Source organism: Elgaria multicarinata, chromosome 6 (genome assembly GCF_023053635.1).
Source record: "Elgaria multicarinata webbii isolate HBS135686 ecotype San Diego chromosome 6, rElgMul1.1.pri, whole genome shotgun sequence".
Lineage (NCBI taxonomy): Eukaryota > Metazoa > Chordata > Lepidosauria > Squamata > Anguidae > Elgaria > Elgaria multicarinata.
Window position 1 is genome coordinate 41,108,005 of NC_086176.1, and position 13,025 is coordinate 41,121,029.

The 13,025-nt window shown below is 41.1% G+C and overlaps 1 protein-coding gene across 3 annotated transcripts in view; it reads left to right on the top strand.

Annotated features, from left to right (window-relative positions):
• Nucleotides 1-13,025, top strand: part of PTPRD (protein tyrosine phosphatase receptor type D) — a 1,062,283-nt gene that overhangs the window by 978,147 nt on the left and 71,111 nt on the right. For all 3 annotated transcript variants that reach the window (XM_063129268.1, XM_063129265.1, XM_063129267.1), the window contains one exon: nucleotides 8,531-8,654. In XM_063129268.1, the coding sequence (XP_062985338.1) occupies nucleotides 8,531-8,654 (124 nt within the window). The remainder of the gene's footprint in view (nucleotides 1-8,530; nucleotides 8,655-13,025) is intronic.

The following is a 13,025-nucleotide window of genomic DNA, read 5'->3' on the forward strand; positions in this document are numbered from 1 at the left end:
TAGATTGAAGAATGCAGGGATAAACATTGATACGTTTTTCATGTTACTCCCATTGTGAAACTTTTGAAATGGAAAAATAGGGGAAAAGTTGACCTCTGCCAGATATGCAAGTACGAGGTATCCAATCACTAATAAGTTATTCTTTACTTTCTGATACTCAAGTCCTACTAATGCAGTAGGAATATGTAATTCTACTGGCAACTTCCCATGATGATGTATCAATGTATTTAGCATTCATGTTTTGTTAATGCGCTATGTAAATCACATTCAATTGGCAAGTTTCCTGAATAATAAAACAGCATCTTATTATAGATGCATCCGAAAGATGAAATACTCATAGCAAAAGCTGACATTGGTAAAAGAGGGTCAACTTATTCATTTTCATAGGTAGTTAATGATTCTCTAGTTCCAAACCATCTATTAGCTTTGACATCTACCAGGATCCTTATATTATTGTTCTTCATACAATGCATTTTTTAAAATCTCTTCTGCCCTACCTTATTTCAAAAAGACACTTAGAGCTGACCTAGAAGTTCACTAGTGTTGCATGCTTCTTGCCTTTCTCTAACTATGGCACTGCAGGCTGAGGGTTACACATTTGATTGTCCTCTCTTGTTAAATGCTCTCTGGAGAAAACTAACACATCAAAGGAATTTCGGAATTTCCTCTGCCCCTCAGTCTAATGTGTTAGCCATACAGTCTTAAATGTATTCTACCATGTGATTTTGTAAAATGTTTAGCCATCACTACAGCCAATACCTGGCTATGTATAAGTACATAAAAAATAATATTGTTAGGGCATAATCCTATGTTAATAGTTGGCTGCCTCCAAAGTCAGAGGCTGCTGAGCATCCTAATGCAGGGCTGCCAGAGCACGGAGGTGATCCTTGCCTCCATGTTATGGCCCATTTGCCTGTCTAACTGTAGGGCTTTGAACTGAGAGTGAAGGAGGCTGGGGCAAACATAGGAAACTGAGTAAGGCAGCTTCCTCGGTCTCCTCCCCTCCCACCCCGGGACCACTCTCTTTTCCCTGTCTCAGCTTTCTGTGTGTGGAGAGGTAGCTGGTACAGTACTTTCTGTGCTGGCTACAAGGAGGAGGGGAGCACAGTTTAGTGGCTCTAAGGTCAGGTTGGAACCCTATATCTCACCGTGGAGCCAGTAAACTGAACAATCCAATTCTCCCCACGCCCGACACTGGGGCCATGGGATTGCTCTCTTAAAGTATTGTCTAGCCTATGTTTGACAAACATGCAAATACCACTTTTATCTTTTATTTTTGAAGCATCCAGTAAAAAGAAAGTAATTTTGGGTAGCATTGAATGTTAGTCCTACATAGAGTAGACCCATTGAAATCAATGGAAGTTAAGATAGTTGTGACTAACGTAAGTCTGATTCATTGCAATGAGTATACTCTACGTAGGACTAACATTGGATACTACACTTTAGACCATTTTCCAATCAGTAAAACTGTGAGCTAATGGTTGATTTCTCCATATTATTCAGGTATGAAAAAGAAATAAAGGGTGCAATTCTATGCATGTATAGAAAAAAACCCTACAGCTCCCACCATTTGCAACCAGTGTAGCCAATAGATGTGCTTGCTGGGGATGCTGGAAGCTGTAGTCCTGACACATATGGAGGCCCCAGTTTAAGGAAGGCTAGTTTAGTGAGCCAAATATTACAAGTCAACAGCAGCTAACAAAAATGCAGACCTTCTTTCTACAGGCATGCAATTTTGAGGGTGAAAAAGTAGCCAAAAAAAGAACATTGCAAATATCGCAACAGCATTGCAAATGCCTTTTTACAAAAAATTGTTTTCATGAATTTACTGTGAGGAAATCCAGTTCCTTTGTTAATGACAGCTTTATTGAAGACAATCTTTCAGAATGAATCTACTAGGAATCCCATTTAAGTGTCATCCATTGAACCATTAGAGCACTCATTAAAACTGCACAGACTTGTTGTTCCTGAGTTATTGGTCTTTCACACTTGTAGGATGTTTCTGCCAATATTACTCCATTATTTATTTTAAGCATGACTGTTCAGGCCTAGGAAATGTAGATACGGTCGATTTCCCTAGATTTCATAGAAGTGGTGGTAACAGTATTCATATATAGGATTAAATATTATTTGATAGATCCAAGCATGTTCCCTTACTTCTTGAGGGGAATATGACTTACAGCTAAGGGAAGGGATATTGTAATATATTGCCAATAAATATGTATGAAAAAAAATTCTATATTAGTTATGTATGTCACCAAGAAAGTGAGTAAATCAAAGCCATCACTCATTTACCAATGGTGTATTGTTTTTTTGCTCCTACAACAACAACAACACACACACACGCACACTGCCATGTAAATTCTACCAGTATGGAAGGAAGAGAAAGATCACTCTCACTAATATATACATGTCTTTCTTTGTCATATACTCACTATCACTAACGTAGTTTGTATCCCAAATTCACTCAAGCACACATCAAAACAGTGGAGGAGAAGCCCAACCTTTAAATACCTCAACATTATGATTAACAGGTAATGAGCCTGTGTTAAGTGATTTTGAGTTCTTGCTTCGTACATATGAGCGCTGGAGATTGGACGTCAGAATGATTGCTTTTCTCACCTGTTCCACACTATAGCTTTTCATTGCCACTGAGGCATTTCTTTTCTATAAGAATCTGATAGCAGAATTAGAATGGAGTTCCAGGCAAGACTTAATGTAGCACTATTTTATCCACCAGTGCCCTTCAAAATGACAAATTAGGTCTGAAAAAAATATAGGAGGACAAACACAGAAAACATTGGAATGCAATGAACTGGCCAGTGGAGTTCGATCCTCCATAAAAGTAAAAGAACAAAGAATGGCAATTCCTGACTATACTGGTAGTGCAGAAGCAAGCTTTTGTTAAATTGAATATTTGGTTTTTATTTATTTATTTTATTGCATTTTTATACTGCCCAACAGCCGAAGCTCCCTGGGTGGTTCACAAAAACTAAAACAATTCAAAGTATAAAACAAACAGTATAAGAACATGATTTTTATTTATTTATTTAAAATTCACATTAAAAACTGATTTAAAACATCTTTAAAACATCTTAAAAACATTCTAAATGAATTTTCTAGATGAAGGCATGTTTTATATTATGATTAAAAAATAAATCTTAAAATAAAGCCTTTAAAAAGTCAAATGACCAATTATGTATTATTTACTGTTTTTATGAAGTGAGATTTGCAAATATTCTTAAAAGGTTTAGGGAATCATGTTGCAGACAACTTTTAAAAGAGGTGCTGTGTAGAAGTAAGAAAACACTGGCACTGTTACAGTCTACAGAATTGTAGTTTTCTTGTCAGGAATAAAGAGAAAACTATAAGTGACACTTTAGATTGTAAAGTAATTTGTAAGATACTTAGACACAATTGGTACTCCAGGAGAAGATCAGACAATGTGAATTCTTAAATTACATTGCTAAAACTGATACAATACAACATTACCTCATGCAGAACTGGCGCAATGCTGAATAGCCATCGTTAATTTACAAATCCCTTCAAAATACAAAACATATTTAACTTTTGCATTTTAACTAGCCACAACTGATGTGGCTTGATTATGTTCCTGAAGCATGTATACAAGATTCTCTCCCATTTTAATTAGCTGATTTATTGGATGGAATTATCACCGTTATCATTTTTTTTTAAAAAAAAAAAATAGGTTGGTTCTTTAGTCTTAAGGTGATCCCAGGCAGAGGGCTTCTACGAATTACAAGGTATTAGGTAGTTATTCGGTCTTTTTCTCCTTTTCTGTGGTAAAAGAGAAATCAGAAGAAGCAGTGGCAAAACACCAGAGGGCTACAGGGGGAAGACAAGGTCTGCCTCACCAAAAAGCTTGAGCTTTGTTTGTGCTTGTAGAAGGCAGGAAGACATTTGCACCAAGTGCCCATAGCCTTTCCTGACCCCAAATGACTCCCGTTGCTGCCTGTAAAGGGTGTAGTTCAATTAACACCTGGTATTGTTTTCAGTTTCATTATCATCAGTGGGAAAGGTCTTTTTTCCATGCTCCAGTTGAACTGTCTCAGCTGATTGTGGCCAGTGTATAGGTAACCTACAAGCCAATGCATTGACCTCCTTCCCTCCTTAGCCCTGCTCAGGAATTCTGTTTCTGAGCTTAAGGTGGGAGAGTGGGGACAAAGCACTCTAGATCCGCCTTTTCCAGCCTCATCACCAGCCTTAGCTACCTCTTAGTCCGCAATGGAGGGGTGAAGGTCCCCCCTCTGTTTACACATGGCGCGCAATGATACCGCTTTCATACCACTTTCATAGTGTTATATCCTGCTTGGTGTAGATGTGTCATGGGCCCCAACAGTTGTCAGTGCACTTCAGTACCATCATAAAGCAAATAGTGTAGATCCAGCAGTGCACTTCAATATCGCTATAAAGCAGTGTGGCTTCTGCCTTTTATATACCACTTTCATAGTGAAATATCCTGCGTGGTGTAGATGAACCCCAAGTCTTGCTCTCTCTCTTTCTCACTCTCTCCTCTTTCAAAATCTAAATGAATCTTACCTATTAAAACCTGAAAGATTCTGGGGTTTTATTTCACATGGTATAAATCCACAAGCTTTCTTGCTGCGGTCTGTGACAGTTGGAGCCACTTAAAGATAAGGATCAGGGTTGGACAACTAAAGCCACTTAAGGATCAGGACTGGAGTCATGGGATTAGTAGGCTAGAAGTGGGATGAACAAGGATAGATGGAAAAACTGCTACTATTCTTCACCCCAAGAGGTTAAGCTGCATTGAACAAAACACTTTCTATCCACCTTCAAACAGCTTGATTTTCTGCAGACTGTCTAGCTTAGTACCAACCTGTACTTTGCAGGCTTATAAACTCATTAACTGTAGTGTAATAGCTCTGATGTGCTTGCGGGGACTCTGATGCACGCTGTGGGAGCCCTGCGTGGGCAGGTGCTTCCCTGTTATTTACAGTATTGGTAACACCTCCTTGTCCACACATGTGGAGCGTTCCCTGGCTCTAATAAGAATGGGGAAGCCCCTTTGAGGATGATCTGTGTGCCCAATGGAACCCCAGGGAGCTTTAAATTGCTTCAATTATGGTTTATCTCTTTGGTGTTGTGCCAAGAGGCAACTACTGTTATTAAGATGCGGCTGTACCTTACCTATAATCAGTGATATAAGTCATCTAGATTTTAAGTACAGCTTATCTAGCCTAGAGGGTCTGCAAAGAAACAAAATGCACATGTTAGCCCTGAGTGTTCAAAGATGCTTAGTGGCAGATTTCTGACCTGAAAGGTTGGGGGTTGTCTAACAGTGACTGCGGTAATTAAAACAAGGCCATGTGGGCTGGAAGACCAGTCCTAGAAAATGGCATACTTCGTTTGTTATTGGAGAGCATGGAGATGTCGGAAATAATAAACCCAACAAATGCTGTACTGCCAGGTTTTGAAGTCAGCAGATCCTCAGCCATGGAAATGGTTCATAAAAAACATGAGTAGTGGAAAATAAAGCTCTTTGCTCTGTAGGAAATAGAGAACCTTGTAATTATTATTATTATTTAAATAAATCACTAAAGCTTAAGAGAATAGGAAGGACAGGCATTTTTTTTTTACCCTTCCTCATCTTACTTCTAGTTAAAACATTAATCTTTTAAGCTTTCTCTTTATAACATCGGTCACACATAAGTGGTTCAGTTGAGAAAAATGATCACAGTACTGGCTTATTCTATACAGAAGTACCTTATTCTCACTCTGTTATTGCTGCCAGTAATCACTTCCTCAAATGCCTCCCATCTAATAATGGAATTTGTTGTCTTGGATTTCCTCCTGGATATCTGCACAATTAAATGTGAATGATATATATGGCACTTTCCTCCTCTCCCTTTGGCCTTAGGGAGAGCCTATTGCATTTGTGTTCACAAGGAAAATGCTCTGCTTTTATATATTGATGTGACCCAACAGAGATGAGATACCAACTCAAAAGTTGTTGCTTGTAGTATAAACAATGACAGAATACCTTTGATTTTACTTTGGGATGACAAAAAAAATGATACGGATCATGTTTACTTAGAAGTAAACCCCATTGGATTCATTAGGACACTTTCTAGGAAATGTGGTTAGGATTGTAGCCTTAGAAGTTACAAAATATCTGTGATGACTGAAATCTTTTGCTCAGCAACGTGTAAATAAGTTTCTCCCCCTCCACCTGCCCCAATTTGTTCAGTCAAATTGGAAAACTAATGAGTTGGCAAAACACACACCTTGGGACCCCCTAAAATACTCGTTTTCGGTATTTTTCCAGTGGGTGATTTAAAGTGAATTTTACCATGGCTGACACCAGAGCTGCTCCTTATTATGGAAAAATAGTAGCAAACCTCATATTGGGTTGGATTCAGGGCCTGCCTTCTGTGAGAGGAAGGAGCCTTGTGAGTGAGGAAGGGCTACAGTCATGGAAAGTTTCTCCACCTGATTTTGGGGGGTCCCTCTCCACCACTCCACAGCTCATCCGCAGCAGGGTTTCCTGACTGTATGTGTAGCATTTTCAGGGGCTGGTGGGACTCTCGTGGGAAGGAGGTGGCAGGGAAGTCTACTTCAGCTAACACAATTGACCCAGCTTGAACCTGGATCCAATCCATTGTGATAACATGTCTCCAACTACCAACTATGCAATGTTTTGCATATATAGATTTTAACCAGTGTATTGTCCCTGGATTCTGGGCATTTGAGGTCTATATTCTCTTTATGCTTAGTGCTCCATGCCCTTTCATCATTTCCTCCAATCACTACAGTTCCATAGTTTTGGCAGCAGACGGATATGTCCACAACTCTTTGCTTGGGATTGTCCTAAATCCTAGTATGTCCCTGGTGGATATTAAACTAACTGCAATCCTATTAACCTGGCTGGACTGAGTAGAGGGGAAAAGTTGTTTTGCAGGACTGTGTACTGGCTATAATGGTAAGTTTCCACTTGCCAGTAATATTTTCTATAGTCAGCAATGTATCAGTGAAAGGTGTAGCCCCAATTCTTGGATGTGAAAAGCAGGGCTGGGCAACTTGTAGTCCTCAAGATGTTTTGGCCCACAATGTCCATCAGCCTTAATCAGCATAATCAATGAGGAGGGATTAAGGGAGTTGTAGGCCAGAACATCTGGAGGGCCACAAGTTGCCTACCCCTGCTGAAAAATATGCTCTCTGTTGCCCCTGGCCACAACTTCACTATGCCCCTTCTCCACCCATTGCTGCACAGAGATAGCTCCACAGGGATAGCTCCTTGGCATAAATGACTTCTTCTGGCACAACATAATGCATTTATTACTTGCATTGTACCAGTGCTTGGAGACTTACAGTATATGCAGCACAAGGCTTAGCAGGAGATAGGACCAAGTTCTAAAATATACCGTATTTGTTCGATTCTAAGACGCACTTTCCCCCCCCCCATATAAACATCTCTAAAAACAGAGTGCGTCTTAGAATTGCAGGTGCGATTATTATTCTTAGAATCAAAGCTTTTTTTTCTGTTGGTGGTACTGAAATTAGTGTGCGTCTTACAATCAGTGGCATCTTACAATCAAAGAAATATGGTAGATTGAACTGAGAATATGCTAAGAGCAAGACTACACATTACTACTGTGTGTAATAATAGCCTGATGTCCATTTCTTCCCTGCAAGTCATCTTCGGGAGAGATTTATTTGGATTTTGAAGTAAACATGGGCCTAAAATCAGTCCCACAATTCATCAGAAAGAATTTGAAAATATGGTGGTTCCCCCATTGCATCTCCTTTTACAAATTTCAAAACTGTTTGTATTAGATCATTGCAAAACAACAACTGCTGTCAGCCAAATTTGCCTCTTTGAGAAAGTGCACTCCAGTTATTACTAGTGGTATTGAGGGGCAAAGGGGACTGCTTATTATCTATGCAATATGTTCCTTAACCCGACTTTTTAGTTAGAGATTTTAGTTCCTAAATGCAACACGCGCACACACACACACAGAGTAAAATGGATTTTTTGAAACATAGAGGAATTTTGTTATATATATATATATATCTTTCTCTTTCTCGTATCTATATGCAGACAAGAATGAGCTGCTTCTGTTGTGTATCCTAGTCTGTAAAGCTTGGGGTTAAATTCCCAGTGTTAAGGTTAAATCAAAATGGGATTTCCATTATTCTCTGTCTTTCTTAGTTCTCTTCTCTATCTTCTTTACACACACACACACACACACACATCTCCATATTACTTTACAAAATAAAGCATCTCCTTCATTGATTTTTGTCTCATTTTGTATAAGAACAAATAGAGATCTGTGCAAGGCAAGTGACTAAATGTGATTATCAATAAGTGCCAGTATGATAAACAACAGTGGAATGTGTCCCATGATTGAGTGCTTTAAGCTATATAATATGTACAAACATTTTATAAAACATAAATATTTCCAGAATAAAAATGGTTTGGGTTTTTTTGCCTAATAACAACTATTCTGTTCTCTTTGCCCCCACCCTTTTTTCTCTTTTTAAAAAGTCAATTGACCCAGGCCAGCAATTCACATGGGAACACTCTAACCTGGAAGTAAATAAACCAAAGAATAGATACGCAAATGTTATTGCTTATGACCATTCGCGAGTTCTCTTATCAGCAATAGAAGGTAAGACATTTTGAAAATCAAATCAAGTAAGCCCCAAAACACTGTAATTTCATAGCAGTTCATTTCATCTTTCCGTAGGATCAACCAAAATGCAGAGCTTTGAAATGCATGTAATATGGATCTTTCATGCTATATCAGCTATTAATCACATGAAAGTCTTTGGCCTTTGCTAGACGAGGGGTTAGCCCAGTGCGAGGCCCAGGCTCATCCCTGTGCATCCAGATGATGCACAGGGGATCCTGGGCTCAGGCAGGGGTCAACCTCCCTGGCCCCAGGGTAACCAGCACCACTTGTGGCCCAGTATTTCCCACGGTCTTGGGCTGAGGCCGCTTTTCCCGGCTACTGCATTTACTCGCGAATAGCCGGGAAAAGCGGTGGCCATCAGGGCAGCGGGGGAGATCGGGGGGGGGGGAAATCAGAGCCAGAGGGGATGGGGATTGGAGATTGTGGGTGAGGGGGAATTGGAGATCACAGGCAGGGGGATAATGGAGCCAGGAGGAGATGGGGGGGAAACGGAGCCATGGGGAGGGGGGACATCAGAGCCAGAACGGGGGGGAGTCGTAGGGGGGAATCACAGCGGGGGGGGGGAAATGGAGCCAGGAGGAGATGGGGGGAAACGGAGCCATGGGGAGGGGGGACATCGGAGCCAGAACGGGGGGGAGTCGTAGGGGGGAATCACAGCGGGGGGGAAATGGAGCCAGGAGGAGATGGGGGGAAAGGGAGCCATGGGGAGGGGGGACATTGGAGCCAGAACGGGGGGACATCGGAGCCAGGGGGAGCAAGGAACCCTTTTTTAAAAAAACAACACTTTACCTTTATTGTTGGTGCGCTCCTGCGCACATGGCCCTTTAAAACTAAAAAAAAATGGTGGATGCGATGGGTCCTTCCTGCAGCCCGTTGTGTCTTATGTGTAGACAGGGGCGACGGCCCACACTACTTGTAGCACGGGCTCGCCCCTCCTCCTGCACAGATTCCAAGGTAGGTCGAGCACAGCCCTTCATTACAAAAAAGGCATGATTAAAACCTAAGTTGAATAGTACATCCATATAGTTCTTTAACTCAGAAAAAAAAGAGCTAGGGGACATTGTAAGTTTGTTGCAGCTTGGAGAGAGAGAAAGAGAGAGGGACTGTCAGAGCAACTGAGAAAACTGAAGGCTAGCTGAACAGTTTTTCCTCTCAGTTATAATGTGTGAACCAGAGAGAACACTGTTTTGCTTTCTGATCTACCTCAGAGAGTTTAGATCTTTCTAAAAGCATTATGTATCAAAATACACTGAGCAAATGTGTCTTGCGAGTTACTAATAAATACCACGTGAACTTTGGCTGTTTATCATATATAAAATTATGGGATTATTTGGAGATGTTGTGTGGTATAAACTGTATGGAATAAAGAGCTGTCTCTTTGCTGTGTATATTTTGTGCATGTTTCTGAAGGGCCAGTAGGACTGATCCTCTGAATCTCCATTTCGGACAGAGGGACAACCTGCAGCCCTGGGGAAGCAATCAAAAGCCCTTGGCAAGCAGTCAAACTTTTGTCAACAGCCGTCTGGCCTCACCCTCTCCTGATACTGGTCCCACCCAGCACTGGTTTATGACCCCTGGTTATTTCCAAGGGAATGTGGCCCTCAACAGGAAAACTGTTCGCCACCCCTGATTTAAAGGCTGGCTGCAGTTAGACATCTGGGAGCAGTTCTTGAATGGCCAGGCCCACTGTGCTGGATAATCTGGACCATTAAGGAGCTCCATATTAAGTAGCTTTTTATATCCCTATTTTCAGTTATGGAGCTCCAATGATGATCTTTTATGGAGAGTTCATTGATGTGTCACAGAGTATATTGTTTGCACGCACGAGGGTTGAGATCAGATTCCCAGTCTTACTAATTTAATGATCTGAGGGAATAGAGTTCCAGAAAGCCAGTGTACACAGCCTTTGAGGGGGCTGGGTTTAAAATCAATTGGATAGCTTTGAGTAGATTTACAATTATAGAAAATGGGTAGAAAGTAGCGCACTGTTAAGGTCTTGCCATCCAAATTGACTAGAACACATTGCTTTTTATTTCTGTCCTAAGCATAGCGTCTTCCAAATTGACCAGATGATGCATTTCTGCTTCCAGCGCAGAAAGAAAAAACACCGCTACCTTGCGCATTAGAGATTTATCCATCAAAGAATTTCTTCAAAAGCTGGCACACTATTAAATGCTCCTAGAGATAAAGGATGGTGCTTTTGGCATAAGGGGATGTTTCAACTAGCTTAGCTACTTGCATGGAAGATCATAGTTCCTTCTTCCCTCCTATGCCACATGTTAAATTGTACAGCACTTAATCTTCACTTACATAAACAGCATCTTATCTTATGCTACCCCAAACAAGCAGACATGGGACAGAGAACTGGCTGGATTTATAGGTGTAATCAATTCTCCAGTGTGCTATGCAAAGCCAAGTAAATGCTTACTGAAGGGAAGCACAATCCCACTAGTTGAGCCTGCATTTCTGTGTAATTTTTTGCAGCTGCATATCCAAGATTTTGATAACAGACGTAGCTTTTTCAAATATATTCGAAAATTTAAATGATTGCCTTGGAAACATTTGCATGGAATAATCTGCTTACATTTGTTCCACCTGTAATGCTCATTTAAATTATATCGACTGCATTTTAGCAGTGTCAATTATATCCCGTTGTTTCACACTACCCAGCCCAAATGCCACTTCACCTGTATATTGATTTGAGTTTTGACTACTCAAAAAGAAAAACAAACTTTTGCAGGTGCAATCCTTGACAGATTGACTGGCATTTGCACTTCCACTGCAATTGTTTCCCTTTGTTTGAGGAATTCAGGAGCATAGCCGAACCTAATATGCTTTTCTAAATTGTTTTTCATTTCTGTGGAACAGTTAAAAACTATTCAAAGGAATAGAATGTTAGGACAAAGGAATATTTCAGGAAGAGATCTAAATATGTAGGAAAGTCCAGGTTTGAAAGTGCTGCCTGGTTCAGCGTATGTGAGTGAAGAAAGAAAAGAAATTTGCTGCATCAGAAACAAAGTATAGCCATTGGGATGAGTGTGAGACAGATGTGAACCTGGACATAAAACTGCAATCCATGTAGGCACGGCTGGTGTCAAGTGTAGGCATAGTTAGACCCTTGCCAGGGGCCCACACCCCAGCAGGAACCCACTGATAAGAGTCTCCTGCAGTTGCTTCTCCTCTTCACAATTACAAGCTGCTTGTTCTCCTGCCTCTCACTCTGGCCCAGACAATGGTGGTAGTGAGGAGGAGGAGGCGCAGCGTGGCCAGAGAATCTCTGCCTGCCCAGCAAGCAAATGATGAGATGAGAAGGAACACCCACCAAGGGAGAGGACCATTCACCATCAGAGTCTGACACAGGCCTTTGCTAGACCTACCAGTAAATCTGAGACAGACGAGGGGAAACCCGCGATGCAAGTATCGCAGGATGTCGCCCTAGTCTACACATCAGGCGTGACAAGCTCAAGGAGAGACCCGTCGTGTCCGCCAAGCCTCAAAAATGGGCCACATGCTCGCGGTCTCGGGCTCAGCCTGACTGCTGGAAAAAGCAGGCCCAAAGAGGTAGGCTATATCCCGGGGCCAGGCAGGGTTGATCCCTGCCTGAGCTTGGGATCCCCTGTGCATCATCTGGACGCACAGGGACGATCCCAGGTATCACCCTGGGATATAGCCTGGCCTAGCAAAGGCCACAGTGAAGAAATTGACTTTACTTCTTCAGTAAGATTAAACTATAACAGGGATGCAGGGAATCATGACAGATGGAGAAGGCTGCATTTTCGTTTAATCCAATCACATCCAAACAGTGTTTAGTGTACTGTCCAAACTTAGAGCTGATTTCCAAAACCATTTTTATGTTGTGTTGATAATTGGTATGTAGTGATGGTCGTTTGATTAGTTTGACCCATGTTGAGATTGAACCTGGATCACATCCTAGAGAAGTTTTGAAATCTGAGCTGTGCCAGGAAGTATTGAGCCAAGATTTTGACATGTGAAGTGTATGTTTGACTTTTCAGAAAACCAGTTCCTGTACTTCAAAGGAAATGTGTTGAAAATACACCTTGTAAAAAAAAAAAAGAATAGCCCTTTATTTACCCTAATCCATATCAAAACAATTACATTGGTTAATTCTGTAGCACCCGTGACACCCCAAATCTCTGAGCAGTTAAAACTAGTGGTGCAAATGTTTTACCTAGGATTCTATTTCCTTTGAATGAAGTGAATGCATGACTTATGACATATTAACACAGGTATACAGGTCGAGCATAAAGTAGGAGTTCACAATCTAGCAGATTTCTGCTTCCCTATTAGGTTTCAGGGGAGTTTGTGCACCCTAAAGATGTCTCTAGA